Source organism: Trichosurus vulpecula, chromosome 3, assembly GCF_011100635.1.
Source record: "Trichosurus vulpecula isolate mTriVul1 chromosome 3, mTriVul1.pri, whole genome shotgun sequence".
Classification (NCBI taxonomy): Eukaryota; Metazoa; Chordata; class Mammalia; order Diprotodontia; family Phalangeridae; genus Trichosurus; species Trichosurus vulpecula.
In genome coordinates, this window is record NC_050575.1 from 40510024 (window position 1) to 40531672 (window position 21649).

Below are 21649 nucleotides of genomic sequence, written 5' to 3' on the forward strand. Positions count from 1 at the left end.
ATCTGCCAAGATCTTTGGCTCTGTGTTCAACCCTTCACATTTCATATCTATGTGACACTCCCCATTATCTTGTCCTTCATGCTAGTCTGGGCTTCTTCAACAAATTGTCCCCATCATCATCCTCACTCTCTCTTACAATAATGTTCTTCTCTTCTGCAAGCTAAATCTCTAAAACAATCTTCATATGTCATGAACTTAAGCCCCTTTGTTTCTGGATACAGCAAGGTAGATGAAGAAAATGGAATCAGATCATCATTACTAAAATGTAGTTCCCAGAATTGAACAAAATACTCTGGATGTGATCTGTCCAGAGATATATTATGTTTTAACTTGTTTTTTAAGGTAGACTAGGTTGATTTTAACTTTCTTCTGCCCTTGATCTGGTCCCATGGTGTCCATCATCATCTCTATGAGGATGATTTCAACATTAATATATCTACCCCTATCTCTCCCCTACATTCTAGTCCTGTTTAGCCAACTGCTTTTCAGACATTCCAAATTGGATATCCCACAGGTATTACAAACTCAACATGTCCAAAAGAGAACTCGTTATCTTTCTCAAGATCCTCCCCTCTTCCAAACTTCCCTATTACTGTTGAGTATATCTCAGTTGTTATCCTTTGTTCTCAAAGAGGACCAAAATGACATCACTATGTTAGACCCAAATTACGACGTGTCTGACTGTGGCTGATCAGACCAATATGAACTCAGAATGCTCTACCACAGGTTGGACACAAATAGTCCATGTGAACATTTGTGGTGGATTCTCTAAATCTGCACATCTCAGGTTTCTTTTGAGCTACCTTCAATTATGATTTGCTCATAGAATACAGCACTCTCTCTGATGTGGGCACACTGTGCTGGGCAGTCCTGTGGCAGTACCTTCCATGTTACACAATCAATTCCAAAGTTCTCAAGGGAGACTTTGAGAGTATCCATGTATCGCTTCTTCTGACCACCACGTTCCTGCTTGCCCTCTGTAAGTTCTCCATAAAATAGTGTTTTAGGCAACAGTACATTTGGCATTAGAACACTATCATCCTCCGAATCACTTACACTTCACAAATTCATTGTCATCCTTAACTCCTCACTCTCATTTACCCTACCAAACTTGGTTATTTCAAAATTTACTGCATCTGCCCATACATCTCCTTCTCTTCACTCACAAAGATAGCAGCCTAGTTCTAGCCCTCATAACGACCTACTAGGATTATTGCAACAGTCTTCTAATTAATCTCCCTGCCACAAGTTCCTTCCTACACCATTCATTCTCTCTCACCTGCCAAAGTAATTTTCCTAAAGAACAGGCTTATTCTTTTCACCCCCTTATTCAATAAACTCCTGTGGTTCCCTATTACCTTTAAGATCAAAAATAAAGTTCTTTCTTTAAGATGTAAACTCTTCATAATCTTGCCTCTCCCTGTTTTCTAGTCTTACACTTTAGCTACCTCCACACTCATTCTATGACCCAGATGCACAGGCTCAGACACTCAGTTCCACTTCCCATCTCTGTGCCTTTGCACTGGTTGGACCCCATGCTTGGAACCTCCTTCCTCACCTCTGCTTCTTAGTTTCTCCAACATTTCCTTTAAGTAATCTAAAAGTAACATCCCCCTCAGCGATTACTTCCCATCTACTCAATATGCATCTTTGTTGTACCTAAGTATTTTCATGGAACCTCCCCTAATTAGAATATAAGCTATTTGAGGGCACAGATTTTTTTTTTAAATTTTCTTTGTACACAAAGTGCCTAGGGGTGGAAAACATGTGGCCTCGAGGCTACATGTGGCCTTCTAGGTCCTCAAGTGGGCCCAGAATCCATGGATTCAGACAAAGGGCTGCACTTGAGGGCCTAGATGGCCACATGTGGCTTTGAGGCTCTGAGTTCCACATCCCTGGCTAGCATAACAAGTGGAACACAGTAAGCACTTACTAAATGCTTCTTAACTGACTGGCAACTCAGATAAATTACCTTTCATCTCATTGCCTTTCATCGAGATTATTACCATACCCTTTGAATTGGTTTTCCCATTCCCAGTCTATTCTCTGCAGAGGTCCCAAAATAATATTCCAAAACCACAGATTAGATCAGATTACTCCCCAACTCAAAAACCTTCAGTACCTCCATGTACAACTTCTTCAGATTAGTCTTTGAGGCACATTGCATTACGTCTGTTACTCAGACTTAATTCACACTATTCTTTAAATAATCTAAATCCCATATAAATGTAACTATTTAGTGTTCCCCAAATTTGACATCATATTTCCTGACTTCATGCATTTATCAGGGTGTCCATAGAGTCCGTGTGCAATTTAAAATAGTTGTAACTTTGTAACTATATGTGACAGAATCTGTAACAAGGATTAGAGAGCTTGATGTATCTAGTTTATTTCTGTCTTTAAAATTTATGTTTATTTTATTTTTAGAAATTCAACTTAAAAGTTACTTATTTTTCAGGATTACTGTTGACCCATGGCTTCACTAGAGGAGAAAGTAAACTGTGTTCTTTGGTTGGCTGAACTAAAATCTACCACCTCTATTCAAAGTCTACCATTTTCTTCGCCTCCACCTTCACCAGATTTGACTCCACTGGATTTCTTTTTATGGGGACATGTGAAAACTAATGTTTATTCAACCAAACCTCAATCTAAAGAAGACTTGCAAGCTAGGATACCTGATGTGATTGCCGGCATTACTGAAAATCAGCTTGAAAATGTTTTCCACGAACTACAGAATCATATTACCCTTTGTATTAGTAATGACAGTGGCCATGTTGAAAATTAACAAAACAATAAAAAAATTAAGTGTTTCTTCTTTCTTTTGCTTTTTACAGATTCTATTACATATAGTTACAAAGTTACAACTATTTTAAACTGCACACAGACTTTATGGACACCCTGTATAAGCCACCCTGATGCTCAAATCACTTTTTCCTCATCTTTGGCTCTGAAAATTCTTCTCACTCTTCAAGGTTCAGGTTAAGTGCCTTTTAGGAAGCTATTCCTCATCCTCTTCATTAGTGTCTTTATGACCTCAAAGGAGGGAAATATATTAACTTATATTTACTTAACTCTATATAAAGGCTCATAAATTTAGAGGTATAAGAGACTTGTCATCGAGTAGTATAACCTGTTCATTTTACATATGTGGAAACTGAAGCCCAAGAGGCTAAGTAACTTTCCAATGCTCATACAAAGGAAGATGCAAAGTGCTGGGGGAGGAGGATTAAAGAAATCTGGGGGTGGGAAGGGAAAGTGTTGAAATTTGCATCCCCCCAGGGCCTACATAAATCTTCCTCCTTCTTAACTGACATCCTCCTCCATAGAATTTTACAAATGAGCCTGTATTTTAACCCATCTTGTCCATGGCTACCGTATTCCTCCACTTGACAAAGAGGAAGTATGCTGGATGAAGAGGGGTCTAGGTTCTTTTGGTCTTCTTGGTAAAACAATTCACTCACACAAGTTAAATATCCTGTGGGATATTTAATTAGAAATGCTGATACTCTCTCTTGAAATCTGTTCTTTTATCCATTTACCTTCTAGAGGGATATCAACAGCAAGAAGCAGTGCAAAGAAAAACAAGTCTAATTAGTCATTCTAGTTGAACTTAAATTTAGAACTAGAAGGAGGAAAACATAAAAAGGGGAAAAGATTCCATAACAAGCTTTTTTCTCTAGTAGGGACAGTGGAACTACCAAACTGAAAGACTTTAACATGACTGCTCTAGAAGTGCTACATCAGGAAAAAGCAGTAGAAACAAATATGAGTCGGTACAGCTGTATTATAAGGAGTATCTACAGAGGAGTCAGTATTGTAGGCAATACAATTTTAAGGACATTGAGGAATTCATTATCATGGCATATGAAAGATGGGAGAAAACCAAATGCTCAGAACAAACTCTTTGATCAAAACAGGAGAACAAGAGAAACCAATAACTACTAACTGACTAATTATTCTATCTATAAAGTTTTTACAAGCAAAATCGGCATTGAAAGCAACTATGAAGAAAGGAAACAGCAAGATTTTACAAATAATATTTCATGGTAGAATAGGTCTTTAAAGTTACAAAATTCAATGAAAAGTACAAAGACTATAAATACAAATAATGGTTGCCTCAAATACAACCACACTTACTCTTATCCTACAACACTTTCTCACTTTGTCTACTCCCTGTGTTGGTAAGCAAAATGGGCTCTTAGCACTTAGTTCAACCAAGTGCCCTTGAAGAGTTTGGCTTTTGTTTCCTTTGAGTAATTCAGTGTATTTCATTGAGTCTTACTAAGTGCTAAGCCCCAGGCTCTAACCCCTATTAGGTGTTAACCTAACCTATGTGGATGTGAACCTCCCAGGGTCCTAAGGGGAGGGGCTAACTCAAGACCCAATCATAGGAGCCTAAATTCTGGTCATTCAGATGACATCTGATGACATCTGAAATCCTATAAGAAGAGAAGACAGAGCCATTTGTGCAGGGCTTTCACTTTTGGTGGCTCGCAGAGACTCCGGGCAGCTGTACCTAAGAGCCCTCCAGCTTGTAAACCCAGATGTTGGAACTTTGTTAAACTCTGGTAACTATGTATTGGGATTTGAATTGTATTTGGTCTGTCAGCTGATGTCTGTAATTTGTTTGCATTTTGCTCTTAAGTTCAGAGTGCCGGTTTTTTCCCTTGAACTAAGTGAATGATATTTGTATGCTGAATTAAAGTAAGCTTGTCAACCCCTTAACGTTGCTTTCCTTACTAAAGCAGATCAAAAGAACCTGTGCTTTTGCAGTGTGTTGGCAGCTTTCTGGGTGCTGGTTGTTGGTGGATCTTACAACCCTACAGAAGCTGCTAGCTGGATTGTTTAAACACTCCCTCTGCTGTGCAAGCTCCCAATTTCTCCCTTTCCTAGTCAGGTCAATGCTCCGAGGTCCATTATAGCCCAAGTACCACTGGAGCTTCTTCAGGTGCTACTGGGGAAATCTCCCCTTCTCAGGCCTCCAGCATACTCATCCCCTGGTTCCCTGCATCATCTCATCATAACTGATAAACTTGCTGCAAATCTGTAGGAGCATGTCTAGTGAGTAAAAGCCCCACCCTTAACCTTATCATTTTGGGTGAGGAAATAAATTAATTGTACAAGATAAGTACAATTATGAATACTGCAAATCTTTTTATCTTTACCCCCATACCTATCTTTCAATTTCCCTATTATCAAGTAGGCCACCACAAGAGTTCTAATCACCAAGTTCACAACCTCAATACTATCTTCAATTCTTCATTCTTTTACCTCCTATATAGCCAATCAGCTGTAAATCATTCCATTTCTATCAGCACAGTATCTTGCACATACTTTCCCCTCTCTCCATTTATATAGCCAGCACCCTAATTCAAACAGCCTCCTAATTTGTCTCCTTGCTTCAAGTATCTCTTCTCTGTAATACATCGCCACATGGCTGACAGAGTGACTTTCCTATAACATAGGTCTGACCATATCATTCTCCTGCTCAAAAATCCAGTGGCTCCCTATTAACTCCAGGATCAAATATTATTTCATAATTAATCTCGTTTTTTGTGTTTATTGGGTAAGATTGAAAATATACAAAATAATTAGTGTAATAGTGTATAAATCATAAATAAGTAAAGCTATACATATGGAAATTTGTATTCAATTTCTTTTTATTTATAGGGATATATGAACAAAAAAGTTTGTTTTATGGACACATATAACACCAGCGATCTTACCCTCACTGAATAAAAATAGTTAACAATCCACTGTCATTGCACATTGTAATAATATACTGAAACAAGTATTTTAGTAATAATGAATTTTACTATTAATTTGTAGCATTTTGTTCGTGTAAAACAAGGCTTTGTGATATAGCTGTTGTAAAGAAAAAATACTAATCTCTATTAGTAGTTAGAAAAAATTACATGTAACAATATTATCAGACACATTTTAAGAAACTGCACAGAGAAATAAGTCTACTCATCACATTAAGATTAGCACAACACTTAACATAGTGTCTGGCACATAGAAGGGGATTAATAAATGTTTGTTGATTTGATTATTTATGGTTATTACCTTTATGTCATAAACATGAAAATTATAAAATAGTTTATCAATATCTTTGCATTCTTATTATGTGTTTAAAATTTGTCTGTTGCTACAAAAATTAAAACTTCTTAAAGTTAACTCAATAAGATATAAGCTAAGAAAATTATTTTTGTAAATTACTATAATGAAAAGAGAGGGGTAATAAAAAGGGGAAGAGTCACTGCATAAATTTAAAAATCAATGGCATATTTGTTTGCTGCCTAAAAGAAAACATTTGATTCAACAGAGCAAAATACTTCTTTTCAGGCTCTCCCACAAACATACATGGAGGTACCTCCAATGTGTATGTTAAAATCATATAAGAGTTTTTGAAAGATGAAACAAATATAACTTTTTTCAAAATCCCTCTGATTTCAAATATCAATGCAGGTATAAAACAAGATGCATGTTTGCCAAAGGTGTCTGTTATTGTCACAGAAGAAGACCAACACAGATTCCATATGGAAGAGACTCCCCATGTATTGTGAAGTTTTGCAGATATTCCTGCTTGCAAATAACATTTTAAAAATAGCATCAAGCCCTACAACATTGCTGGGACTGCTAAATAACATCCAGAGACCACCAAGAGTTCAGCCTATTGGGGGCAAAGCCAAGATGGCAGAATAAAGACAGACACATGCCTGAGCTCTCCCCCAAACCCCTCCAAATACTTTTTTAAAAAATGACTCAGCAAATTCTAGAGTAGCAGAATGCACAAAAAGATGGCATGAAGCAAATTTCTAGCCCAGGACAACTTAGAAGACTGTAAGGAAAGGTCTATTGCACTAGGGTGAGAGAGGAGCACAGTTGGGCATGTCCAGCAAAGATGGAGCCCAAGCAAACAAAGAGCTAGCCTCAAGGCAACTGAATCACTAAAAGTAGTGGGAGTTTCCAGACTTCTCAGCCCCCGACACCAAAGACAACTTCGAAGGTCAGCAGGAAAGGTCTGTCGTACCTGGGGGAGAGTGAAACACAGTCCAGCACAGGCTGTGCGAGCACAGTCACAGCCCCAGCAAACCAGGAACAGGCTTTGGGAGTGACTGAATTGGCAACAGCAGTGGCAACAAGCTGCTTTTGGAGCTCTCGGCCCAAAGACAGTAAAGGAGTGGAACTGTTCTGAAAGAAATTACAGGAGTCTTTCTGCTAGCACTGAAGCAGGATGCTATTGCTTTGCCCATACTGGGATTCAGTTTGCAGTCCTGGGTGGCAGTCCCAGGGCAAGGAGGAGCACTAGCATAGCAGGGGACCCTCTTCACAGTTCCAGGGCAGAAAAGAGTGCTTGTGGTTTCTCACAGGTCACAGCACAGGCCAAGAGAGTAGAAAATACCTCCCCTTGGATCATACCACTTTGGAAGAACTGAAAACTTACTGGTCCCTAGAAGTATCTCTGCAAACAGCTGCATAAAACCCCTGAAGCTTGAGACACTACACCCTCTACCCTAGAAGCAGAGCCCTACTTTAACAAAGAGTTAAAAGTCAAGTAATAGGCTGGGAAAATGAGTAAACAACAGAAAAAAATTGTGACCTATAGTGACAAGGAAGATCAAAACACACTCAGAAGAAGACAACAAAGTCAAAACTCCTACATCCAAAGCCTCCAAGAAAAATATGAATTGGTCTCAGCCCATGGAAGAGCTCAAAAAGGATTTTGAAAATCAAGTAAGAGAGGCAGAGGAAAAATTGGGAAGAGAAATGAGAGTGATGCAAGAAAATCAGGAAAAAGAGAGTCAACAGCTTGGTAAAGGAGACAAAAAAAAAATACCAAAGAAATTAACACCTTAAAAAAAGACTAGGTCTAAAATATATAGAGAACTGAATCAAATGTATAAGAATACAAGTCATTCCCCAATTGATAAATGGTCAAAGGGTATGAACAGGCAGTTTTCAGAGGAAGAAATTAAAGCTACTTATAGTCATATGAAAAAATGCTCTAAATCACTATTGATTAGAGAAATGCAAATCAAAACAACTCTGAAGTATCACATCACACCAATAGGCTAACATGCCAATAGGCTAACATGACAAAACAGGAAAATGATAAACGCTGGAGAAAATGTGGAAAAATTCGAACACTAATGCATTGTTGGTGGAGTTGTGGACTGATCTAACCATTTTGGAGAGCAATTTGGAACTATGCCCAAAGGGATATATAACCGTGCATACCCTTTGACCCAGCAATACCACTTCTAGGTCTGTACCCCAAAAAGATCCTAAAAACAGGAAAAGGACCCACATGTACAAAAATATTTATAGCAGTTCTTTTCGTGGGGGCAAAGAATTGGAAACTGAGGAGATGTCCATCAAATGGGGAATGGTTGAACAAATTATGGTATATCAATGTAATGGAATACTATTGTGCTATAAAAAATGATGAGAAAGTAACTTCAGAAAAAACTGGAAAGACTTATATGAACTGATGATGAGTGAAATGAGCAAAACCAGGAGAACATTGTATACAGTAACAACCATTTTGTGATGACTAACTTTGATGGACTTAGCTCTTCTCAATAATGCAAGGATGTAAGACAACTCCAAAAGACTAATGATGGAAAATGCTATCCATATCCAGAGAAAGAACTTTGTAGTCTGAATATGGATGGAAGCATACTATTTGCTCTCCTTTTCTTTTGTTGTTTTGCTTTGTTTCTTCTTTCTCCTGGTTCCTCCCATTCATTCTAATTCTTCTTTACATCATGGCTAATGTTAAAATATGTTTAACATGAATGCATAAATAAAATAGAACCAATATCACATCGCATGCTGTCTTGGGGAGAAGGTCCAAGGAGAAGGAAGGCAAGAAAATTTGAAACTCAAAATCTTATGGAAAGGAATGTTGACAACTAAAAATTAACTAATTAATTTAAAACAAAACAAAAAAAGGGCCAAATGGTAAAAGAGGTCCAAAAAGCCAATGAGGGGAGGAATGTCTTAAAAAGCAGAATTGGCCAAATGAAAAAAGAGGTCCAAAAGCTGTGAAGAAAATAATTCTTTAAAAATTAGAATGGAGCAAATGAAAGCTAATGACTTCATGAGAAATCAAGAAACAATAAAATAAAACCAAAAGAATGAAAAAATAGAAGACAATGTGAACTACCTCATTACAAAAACAACTGGCCAGGAAACTAAATCCAGGAGATATAATTTAAAAATTACTGGACTACCTGAAAATCATGATCAAAAAAAGAGCCTAGAAATCATCTTTCAAGAAGTTATCAAGGAAAACTGTCCTGATATTCTAGAACCAGAAGGTAAAATAGAAATGGAAAGAATCCACCGAGATATCCCAAAATGTAAAACTCCCAGGAATACTATGGCCAAATTTCAGAGTTCTCATGTCAAGGGGAAACTATTGCAAGTAGTCAAAAAGAAACAATGCAAGTATCGTGGAGCCACAATCAGGATCACACAAGATTTAGCAATCTCTAAATAAACGACTGGAAGGTTTGGAATATGATACTCCAGAGGGCAAGAGAACTAGGATTACAACCAAGAATCACCTGCCCACCAAAACTGAGCACAATCCTTCCGGGGAAAAAATGGGCAGTCAATGAGATAGAGGACTTTCAAGCATTCTTGATGAAAAGACCAGAGCTGAAGAGAAAATTTGATTTTCAAATATAAGAGTCCAGAGAAGCATAAAAACGTAAACAGGAAAGGGAAATCATAAAGGATTTAATAAAGTTAAACTGTTTGCATTCCTACATGGAAAGATGATATTTGTAATTCATAAGACATTTCTCATTATTAAGGTAGTTAGAAGAGTATATGTAGACAGGGGGCACAGGTGTGAGTTGAATATGAAAGGATGATATCTAAAAAATAAAATTAAGGGGTGAGAAAGGAATGTAATGGGAGAAATAAAAAGGGGGAGGGAGAATGGGGTAAATTATCTCACATAAAAGAGCCAAGAAAAAGCTTTTACAGTGGAGGGGAAGAAGGGGAAGGTGAAAGGGAGTGAGTGAACCCTACTCTCATCAGAACTGGCTCAATGAGGGAATAAAATACACACTCAATTGGGTACAGAAATCTATCTTACCCTACAGGAAAGTAGGAGGGGAAGGAGATTGGGGGAGGGGGGAAGTGGTAAGGGTGGTGATAGAAGGGAGGGCAGATTGGGGGAGGGGGTAGTCAGAAGCAAAACACTTTTGAGAAGGAACAAAGTGAAAGGAGAGAGAGAACAGAATAAATGCTGGGTGTGGGAGAGGTAGAACAGGACAAAGGGAAATACATTAGCAATAATAATTGAAAAAAATTTGAATCAAATTTCTATTATAAAGGTCTCAATTCTAAAACACGTAGAGAAGTGAGTCAAATTTATAAAAATAAAAGTCATTCCCCAATTGATAAATGATCAAAAGATATCAGTTTTCAGATGAAGTAATCAAAGCTATCTATAGCCGTATGAAAAAAATACTCTAACTCACTACTGATTGGAGAAAACAATTCTGAGGTACTACCTTGTACCTATTAGATTGGCTAACAGGACAGAAAAGGTAAATGACAAATGTGGAGAAAGTGAGACAAGCTGTGAACTGATTCAACCATTCTGTAAAGCAATTTGGCTATAAAACCATGCATACCTTTTGACCTAGCAATACCACTACTAGGTCCATATCTCAAAAGAGATAAAAATCAAAAAAGGAAAAGGACCTATACATATCAAAATATTTATAGCAGCTCTCTTGTGATGTCAAAGAATTAGAAACTGAGGGGATGCCCATCAGTTCAGGAATAGCTGAACAAGTTGTGTTATGTGATTGTGATGGAATACTATTGTACTAAAATAAATGACAAGCGGGATGATCTCAGAAAAACCTCATAAGACTTGCATGGGCTAATGCAAAGTGAAATGTACTATGTACAAAGTAAAAACAATATTGTAAGATCATCAGCTGTGAATGACTTACTTAGCTATTCTCAGGAAAACAATGATCCAAGACAACTCTGTAGGACTTATGATGAAAAATGACATCCATCCCCAGAGAAAGAACTGATGGTGTCTGAATACAGACTAAATCATATTTTTTTAACTTTGTTTTCCTTGAGATTTTTTTCGTCTGTTATCTTTTGCAACATGAATATTATGGTTATGCTTTGCATGACTACACATGTATAACCTACACTGAATTGCTTGCCTTCTCAACGCGGGGAGGGGATAGGAAGGGAGGAAGGGAGAGAATTTGGAACTCAAAGTTTAAAAAAAAATGTTAAAAATTGTTTTACATGTTAACTGGGGAAAAATAAAACAAAATAAAAATTTAACAAAACAAAAAAAAAAGAGTTCAGCCTATCTACAAAGGAAAAACAAGTGACCAAAGAATGCCATACTATCATATATATTCAAAATGTTCCCCCTTGCATCTTGCTTCCATGCCACCATCCTCTAGCCTAGCAGATTACACTCTGATTTATGAGAGTTCTACATAAACTAGCCCAGATCTAGCTCCTTCATATTGCTCTCAGGCCATTTTCAGGCCAAAGTACTTACCTTTGTACCCCTCCCCCTCTTACTCTTCTATCTTTGGGAGCACTAATCAAGTCACCATTACTATTTCTGGAAGGATCACATCAATATATTGCTGCATGGCTCTATCCATAATCCCAGTGATTTCCTAATCTAAAAGATCCCTCTGAACCACTACTTTTTTCTATGTGTTATCTTTTGTGTGGGCAGAGAATGTCTTTCTTTTCTGTATTTGCATCCCCAGTGCTTACTTAGCAGAGTACCTGGCACACAGCAAAGGTTTAATCAGTGCTTTTTCATTCATTCACTCTTCAAATTCTGATACACAGTTGTATGTTCAATCTACAGAGCCTGTCCAATAGCATATATTTTTCGGATGCTCCAGACAGGGAAGGAACTGGGTACAACAGGTAAATGGGCTGGACTGTCTGTGGGAAACTTCTCAGTACTTTCAATGAATTTATGCTTCTCCCTAAAAATGGTGGCCCATCTTCTAAACATCAAAACTTTTATGACTAGGAGTCACAGAACAGCAAAATCTTCAAATGATTAAAGCTGTAGGTCACTCAAAGAGAAATGGAAAAGTATTCAGTAGGTAGGAGATTTTCTCTGCTTTATGGGTTGTGATGACAAAAGAATTCTTGTCAAGTGGCCAATATACAGATGACAGCATATAGAACCTCTCCATATTTAGTTAGACTTGTACCAAAGCTACAACATATTACCAAAGACAAAATGTATAAGAGAAGGGACATAAAAGATATCCAACTGAACCTGAGGAGGGAATACCATACATACTCAATTGGGTAACTTACCCCACAGGAAAAAAGGAGGAAGAAGAAGATAAAAAAAAGGGGGGATGATAGAAAGGAGGGCAGATGGGGGTGGAGGTAATCAAAAACAAACACTTTCAAAAGGGGACAGGGTCAAGGAAGAAAATTCAATAAAGGGGGATAGGTTAGGAAGGAGCAAAATATAGTGAGTCTTTCACAACATGAGTATTGTGGAAGGGTTACACATAATGATACGCATGTGGCCTATGTCAAATTGCTTGACTTCTTTGGGAGGGTGGGTGGGAAGAGAAGAGGGGAGAGAATTTGGAACTCAAGGTTTTAAAAACAGATGTTCAAAAACAAACAAAAAAAAAGTTTTTGCATGCAACTAGAAAATAAGATACACAGGCAATGGGGCATAGAAATTTATCTTGCCCTACAAGAAAGAAAGGGAAAAGGGGATGGGAGGCAAATGGGGTGACAGAAGGGAGGGCTGACTGGGGAACAGGGCAACCAGAATATACGCCATCTTGGAGTGGGGGGGAGGGTAGAAATGGGGAGAAAATTTGTAATTCAAACTCTTGTGAAAATCAATGCTGAAAACTAAATATATTAAATAAAAAAAAAAGATATCCAACTGAAATGGAGTGATCTGTGTAATAAGAGCAAGATTTGATAAATTTTGAATAACTCTTGTACTCTGATAGTACCCCGCAAATGTCAGGTATCTAGAGGCAGTCCCCCAGAAAATTTGGTGGATCCTCCTATGGAGGCTTTCTAGTAGACAAAAGTTACATGGGATGTCAGAAAGCACTGATGGGTTCCAGTCTCGTCATCAATGTAATGACTCTCTCCAGTACTTAGCATCTATCCACCCGAGTACTAAAGTAAGTGAAAATAACTAGATATAACAGGACAAAATAACAGGCCAGGAAGGATAGATTATCTTGTCTAATCAGATAAATAATTATAATGACTACACAATGCATAAAGCCAAAGAAAAGGTAAGTATGAGGAAGTTCAATATACTCTATGCTCTTAAATATGAACTTTCTATGACTCTATTTTCACATAAATTAAACCAAGATTTTCAGTGATACTGAATGATTTAATATAATCTTTTATAAATAATGCCACACAAATTCTAAAATTATGATCCTTAACTTGTTTCTATAAGTCCTTACTTTTTTAACTTCATTCACTCCACTTTTTATAGTTCTATTATGTACTGGTGTAAAAGTGATATGTTAAAGTACTATATGATTTATTTCACAGACCTTCAAAAATCAATGAATTAAGATTGGCCTGAATAAAAGTAGCTTAACATTAAACAAATTTCCATTACCTCACAGTGCTGGCGAGAAGCTTGGATTTCACATTCATATTTGTTCTTTACAGATTCTAAGCAGAGTTCTCTATAGATTCCTACAATCAAACAAAAGTTCTACGGTTACTTAAGCAATAACTTCTTTGGTGCTCATTTCCCTAAAATATTCTTGCTTTTAGAAACTGAAACAAGATAAACATTTGCAAGAGTCTGACAGCTGATTCTATTTTTCCATTAAAAAAAAACTAAGAACTAAAATAGATAATAAAGACACATAGGTAGATTATATTATTGTACGATGAGGAATGATGAAAAAGATAATTTTAGAGAAGCCTGAAACATGAACTGACTCAAAGTGAAGTAAGCAGAACCAGGAAAGCAAGGAGATCAGTTTTGAAAGTAATATCTAGAATTTATCATATGCATTTTTAAAGCAATCAATGTGAAATGCAGATTCAGAGTCTCATATAACATAATCTTTTTGTTTTGCTATGTGTCATAGAGTAGAATTTCTTTCTTCTTGATGAAGCTATGTAATTTAGGGTCAGTGTACCAAATACTTCCTTTTGAAAATGATCACAATCCACTTGAAATAATATACTTTGAAGATTCTGTCTCATTCTCAATTTTTTAAACTACAGAATATTATACTAGATAACAATGTCAAAATCCAAAGAAGTTGTGACAGGCTTAGAATGAGGAACTAAATCTAAAAAGATAAAATTTAAGGAAGTTAAGCATAAGGTGCTATATTTGGGAAGAGGTCTTCCCCTTTACTCAGCGTCTGCAAGTGAAGTGTGAGTAACCATTTATCAAAGATGTTATAGATGACAGCCTTAGGAAACTCTACTGTTCAGGTAGGACTTGGACTAAATGGTCTCAGGAGTCCTTTCCAACTCTGAAATCCTAAAATTTTGGAAAAGCAATCATCTCTTTCCTTAAAGTCCTATAAGAAATGCTATAATCAAAATGCTTTGATTATAAGTATGTGGTGTAAAAATCAATTAATAAGAATGTATTAAGCACCTACCTTGTGGCAGGCACTGTGACAAACAACGAAAATACAAAGACAAAAAACAAAACAACCCCCTGCCCTTAAGGAATTTATATTCTATTAAAGTAAGCCAGTACACAGAGAAAAATTAAGACTTTTAGGATACCCTGAATAAAAATATAGAAAATACATAAAAATTATTTTGGTGAGGAAGACACTATCAGATGTGAGGATTAGCAAAGGCCTCAGGTAGAATGTGGCTTTTCAGCTAAACTTTCAGGGAACCAGGACATTAAGCATAATAGGTGAGGACCAAGTATATTTGAACCATGGAAAAAAAATCTATACAAAGGTATGGAGAGTTGGAATGTCATGAGGAAGAGACTAAGACCAGTTACAGAGGACCATAATGAGTGAAGGGGTGTATTATGTAATAAGCTTTAAGATAAGTTGGAATACAAAATGAAAGAGTTTGTATTTGACCCCAGGAATTACAAGAAACAACTGAAATTTATTGAAAAAGGGAGTGATGTGGTCAGACTTGCGCTTGGAGAGGTGAAAGATGCAAGAGATGTTATGGAGATAGAACTCAAAAGACCTTTGAATAGAATGCTATACTTGGACTAAGGAAGATAGAAGTGCAAATCTTGCCTCTAACACTTAGTAGTTGTGAGACTGTAAGCAAGTCTTACTTCTCTGCATCTCAATTTCCTCATCTGTAACAAGAATAATAATGCCTAAAGTATCCACCTTCACAGGTTTATTGTGAAGGTCAAATGTGAGAATGCATATAGAGCAGTCTGCAAACTTTAAAGCACTATATTAGAGTCAATTATAATAAGAAGTACTATTGTTAAAATACTGACTGAGGCTGTACAACTATAAACCTGAAATGTTATATTTGTTAAAAATCAAATACACTGTCATTTACTTAATGACATAAATGACTGAGCAATGCAAGAAAGCTTATTTGAACAAATGGTTAGCTTTAAAACAGGATCCTAATTAATGTGCTAAATGTACTTATCAGTTAATAAGCATTTATTAAGACCTGGGTGCTAGGCACTGTACCAGGTGCTAGGGATACAAAAACAAAATTGAGATAGTCCCTATATATAGACAGAGAAAAGCTTATCTTGGGGAGATAAAGTATTAACAGCAGGCGGGACTAGGAAAGGTTTCATGTAGAGGATGGTACCTGAGTTGAGTCTTAAAAGAAACCAGGGATTCTAGGAAGAAAGAGGAGGAGGAGGAAGAGCATTCCAGGAATGAGGGGTAACCGGTGCAAAGACAATGAGTAATAAGACCAGAAAGTTAAAACACAGCAAGTTAAAAGGGCCTTAAATGCCAAACAGAGGAGTTCATATTTGGTTCTGGGGGTAATATTGAGTTATATGGAGTTAACTGAATAGGAGTTGATGACACGGTCAGACTTCCACTTTTGGAAGCTCACTTTGGCAACAGCACTGAGGATGAATTACTAGTAGAGAGAAATGTGAGAAAAACTAGGAAGTCATTGCAACAGTCTAGGTGACAAGTTGGTTAATGGGGGTGGTTGGCAGTATGAATGAAAAACAACATGATGGATTCAAGAAATATTGTGGCTATAGAAATAAGATTTGGATATGTGAAGAAGACTAAAGAGTCAGTTATGACACCAAGGTTGCAAACCCAGGTTTCCAAAACATTAGTTCAGAAAAGGAGAGGGTATGAGGGAAAAACTAATGAGTTTTTTTAAACATGTTGAGTTTAATATATCTTTGAGACATTTGGTTCAAAAGTTCCAAAAGATTCTTGATGATGATGCAAGATTTTAACTCAAGAGAGAGATTAGGACTGCATAGAGAGATCTGGAAGTCATCTGCACATAGATGATAACTGAACCCCTGGAAGCTTATAAGGTCACCAAAGTAAGAGAATACAGAAAGAAAAGAGAAAATTACTTAGGACAGTCACTGGGGTATATCTGCAGGCAGGAAGTGTGACATGGATGATGACCCAGGAGAAGAGGCAGAGAGGAAGTCAAAAAGTGAAGAGAAGGATCAAGAAAGATAAATGTCATGAAAATCCAAGGAAGTAAGAGTATCTAGGAGTAGAGTGTGGTCAACAGTAGCACAAAGAAGTCAAGAAGAATAAGGACTGACTGAGTGCCTGAGAGTGTGAATATCGCATTTTTGTGTTTTTATCCTCAGTACCTAGCACAGTGCATGGCAAATAATATATGCTTAATAAATGTTTGCTGATTGAGAAAAAACCATTAGATTGGGATGAGACTGCTGACTTCGGAGAATAGTTTCAGCTGAGTGATGTTGTTAGAAGGTAGATTCCAGAGGTTTTAAAGGAGAATGACGAAGACAAAGTGGAAGGAACAGGCATAGAGTTTGGCTAAGGAAAGGAGGAGAGATATCGGACAACAGGTTGCAGGGATGGTCACATCTAATGAGGGCTTTTTCAGGGTAAGAGAAAACTGGACAGGTGTGTTGGCAGCATAGAAGGAAAAAGTAAATAGAGAGAGATTAAAGATAATCAGGAGAGAGGGGATGATAATGATGGCAATCTCCTGGAAAAGGCAGAGGGGTATATATAGAGGGGCTGGTGAAGAGGGCCAGCTCTTCATCGCAGGGTGGAATACAGGAGGGAAGTAAAGGCTTACATCAAGGAGCTGTGGGGTGAAAAGAGAAAAGGAAGCTCATGGTGAATAGCCTTGATTTTCCCAGTAAAGTACGAAGTATGATCCTTAGCTGGAAGGAGACAGGGTGTTTGGAGGAAATGGTGTAAGAGCTTGAAGAAAGAGTAGGTTTCAGTGAGTTGCTGTGGTGACTAGGACAGAGAATCAATTAGGGAAGCAGCGAAGGATTGCTTTGCTGCAGTGAGGGCCTAGCTAATAATAGATTTGTAGTAAACCTAATAAGCAAGGTTGTGTGACTTCCACTAGCTCCATTCTGTAGCACAAGAATATTCCAAGGCTGGAATCTGACGAAACATGAGCAGTGGTGATAGGATAAAAGAGTTGAGAGATCAAGATCCTACTCAATGTTTTGATCTTATATTGATCAATAAATCAAAGCAGTAGCATTATTACTGTAAAAGTCAATTTTTACTGATGCCTTAGAGGAATGTTACTATGCATGTAAGGTGGATTTTTGTTATTCTTTTTAATATACTAGCTCCAAGGATACATGACTATAACAATCCCTAGTTCCCAGGTTCCCAGGTTCTCCACCACACTTGTGCAGTGTTATAGTATATAATATCATTATTTATTTATATTTTATATATAATAATTTATATAAATTATATCATAAATAATTTAAATAAATTTATTAAAATTTTATATAAATTATATTATAAATAATATAAACATTTGAGTTCAGCTGGAAAATACCCATTGTGACTGCGCAGTGAGATGTAATGGTGAGATAATGTAAACCTGTGAGCTTAATGGTGGCAAGATGCCTTCTCTGTCTGTTGCCCTATAAATCAGGTGGGCACTGGTCAGTAAGCAGGGATGTGGGAAATGCATACAGGAATGCATGTACCTGCCTCAACCAGCCCCCACTGAGGCTTAAGAGGGGAACTCACAGGGGAACATGACAGTGTAATGCTGTACATGCCTTGATTGGCTCCAGTCAAGTCTTGGGGGGAACTGTCTATGTGTGCTTGCCTGAACTGACCCCCATTAAGGCTTAGGGGACCTACAGGAGCTGTAGCTTCCACCATATTCTCACCCACCCTTGTGAGAAGAGTTTCAGGGAAGCTGTAGTAGTTGGTGCTCCTGTTATCATCAACTCCCTCTTGAGAAGCTAGACAAGAAAGAAGTAAGCTTATTTAACCCCTTATTATGACTCTGTTTCTATCTTCCTGTCTGCCTGAATCAAGAGTGAAAATGCCTGCTAGCAGCTCTCCTGTGTCTCCCGTCTGACACCTGGCATAGTCAGTATTATCTGTGCATTTACCTGTAAAATATACTATAAGAAGCAAAATAAGACACAGTGTCAATATACCAATATGCTTTTTCTTTAGTGAGTACAGTCTTTCTACCATTGAAGACTACAAGACTTAGGAGATAAAGTATTGAGTGAATGGCATGAAGATACATATAGGAGATACTTAAATAAATATTTGTTGAATTCAATGTGGATATTCATTTGACTTTGTGATTTGCTAACAGAAAGCTAAACTTTGGAAGAACACCTGCCATGGGATCCTTGAGTCTCATTACATAAAGTGTTTTGTTCTTATATTGTTTTCACATGTATAAATCTTATCCTTCTAAGAGCAAAACTCCTCGTGGGTTCCTTATACGTATTTCCCACAGCACTTGTAGAATATGAACACATAGCAGGTGCTTAACAAAATAATGTTTATTAACAATGAAAATAATATGTTGTGGTTAAAGTAAAAATGCATTAAATCTTTCAGTAATGCTGCTAATAATAAAATACATTCATTTTATAAGTATCTTTTAAGTGGAAATTAAGTAGAAATGAATTTTTCATATTCCTACCTGCTACCTTTGTTCGGATTTGCATATTTTCTTGCAAAGTTGCCAGTGGTTCCAAATATTCCGGCGCCTTCCCAGCTATTACTTCTTGTAGCTTTGCATCCACTTGACTTAATCGTTCTTTATAAAGCCTTAATATAGCAAAAAATATTTAAAATATTAATAAAAATATCAGTTCAACAAAAAAATCAGTTTCTACATCATCTTTGTTTAATCTCGTACACATTCAACCAACCAAATTCATTGTTTTAACTTCATCTTAAATGTGAAAGTTAGTTATTTTACTTGCTTTCATAGATATATTATTCATTACCAAATTTACATCTCTATTTTTTTCAGGAACAAATACAATTAAAGTAACTATCCTGTGGTTCCCTTTAAAAAATTAAAGCAGTTCTTTTTAAAATGTCTAAGTTAAAATTTTTAAAATGGTTTTAACTTAACACAAGTTTTACTAAGACTATGAGAACTATAAGAGACTATATATCTTACTAAGACATGCTTAGTAAAGTTTGTTAAGTAAACTAGTAAAAGTTTTACAAGTTTACCAAGACTATGAGAACTAAGACTAAGAGAAAAGGTCACATAGAAAAGAAAGTTTAAAAAGAAACTAACAAAAAATACAGGTAGGTAAACACTAGCATTTTTGTGCTTTTTAAACAAATTCTGAATTTTCTATTATCACCATCTCCTGAAGAACTCTACCTGACTCTATCCAGTGTGTGCTCATTTTAAAAATCAACAAGAAGCTAAGGCATTAGCAATCTGCATTCCCAATTTATCCAAGTTGCAATTTGATAAATTATGAAATAAGTTGAAAAATCACCTACTGAAAGACAAATGAGCATGTATATAGTTAGCCTACCCAATTAACCTGTCCACTTACATGAACTACTCCATTATGCCAACTGCTACATAATTTCACTGTATGAAATCCTTCAATGGTTCCTTACTGCCAATTCATTAATAAAAGTTCAAATTCCTTAGCCTGCCATTCCAAACCCTGCCAATCTGAATTTTCTAATCTTATTTTATTCCTCAGTCTTCTCTGTCTTTCTGTCTCTGTCTCTCTCTCCCCACCCCACCCCCAACAAAACTAAAAATTATTCACTGGCCACAGAACACATCCTCCCACCTTCTCCTGTCCCCTCATATTATTTGCTACATCTAGAATGTTTCCCCTGCTTTTTTGTTTGTTGGAATCCTATTTTTCAACACTTGTTAAAATTCCACCTTCTCTGATCCCCCTCAAATAGAAATGATCTGACTTCTTGGCACTTGGTACAATTACATCTTTATTTCTACTATATTTATCTACATACCTGCCTAATAACTCCTAGTGGGCTAGAAGTTCCTTGAAGGGAGGAACCATGTCTTATTAATGGGTACATCTCCCCAGTGTCTATTCACACAGAAAGTAATAAATATAAATGTTTATTAAGAAAAGAATGAAGCACTCAGCTTCATTCTGGCTATCAATGTAGACACTATACTCAGAACTGACCAATTATTCCTAGGAGCATTGTTGTACAAAAAAAGTAACACCTGCTGTTAGGAATTGATGACTTAAAACACAATGACTAAGTAATCAGGATACTACAGAATGATATTTTGTGTCCTTTGGTGACATAGTGGATGGAGTGCTGGACCTACAATTCAAATCTAGCTTCAGACGCCTACTGCCTGTGTGACCCCGGACAAGTCACTTACACGCTCTCAGCCTTGGTTTCCTCATCTGTAAAAGGGGAATAAAAACACGTGCCTCTTGGGATTGTTGTTGAAGATAAAATGAGATATCTGTAAAGAGCTTGGCAAACCTTAAAGCAAATGGTAATTATTATTACTTAATGTGGTGGGGGAAGAAGGAGGTGATATGGTAAACTAGCTGTAGGAAGGTAACTTTGGCAGCTGCATAGGTCACATAGATAGCAAAAATCAAATTTGAACTCAGGTCCTTTGACCTAAGTACATTCAAAAGCTAAATCTACAAAAAATATTGAAAAGTTATTTCCATCACTTTGATGCTGCAAAATAAAGGAGTTAGTTTATAGTGAAGTGCAAATTAATTGACAAAAAGAAATTAAATTTACTTAGACAATAAATCTTACTTTTATATCTTTAAAATAATTTTTAATATGCATTATGTCCTCCTTTTAAAACTACAGTCATTTGTTTTACATGATTTGGCACTGAGTTACCAAAAGTTTGACACATTCTTTAATTCTTCACAAAACCACACTTTCAACACACTGGATATATTAAATATACCTTTGACAAACAGTCTATTTTTCATAGTCTAGTCTTAATTATAGCCCATAGGTTTTGTTTTTTTTAACACAGATTTGAAATCAGCAAGTTCCCAGACTACTGAAACAAGTTTCTCTTGTGGATAAATTTCTTCATCTTTTATGATGAGTGTGGCAAGGCTATGTTGCAATACTGATTCTGTTTTCTCTGGGAATTTATGTAATTCCAGAAAAATTCTGCTTCCTAGACTATCAATGTATTA

At 36.7% G+C, this 21649-nt stretch overlaps 1 protein-coding gene across 2 annotated transcripts in view; it reads right to left on the reverse strand.

The window, feature by feature from the left end:
• BRMS1L (BRMS1 like transcriptional repressor) overlaps positions 1-21649 on the reverse strand; it is a 154730-nt gene that overhangs the window by 50332 nt on the left and 82749 nt on the right. For both annotated transcript variants that reach the window (XM_036752819.1, XM_036752818.1), the window contains exons 3-4: positions 19144-19271; positions 13661-13740 (exon numbers count right to left, since the gene is read on the reverse strand). In XM_036752819.1, coding sequence (XP_036608714.1) covers positions 13661-13740; positions 19144-19271 — 208 coding nt within the window. The remainder of the gene's footprint in view (positions 1-13660; positions 13741-19143; positions 19272-21649) is intronic.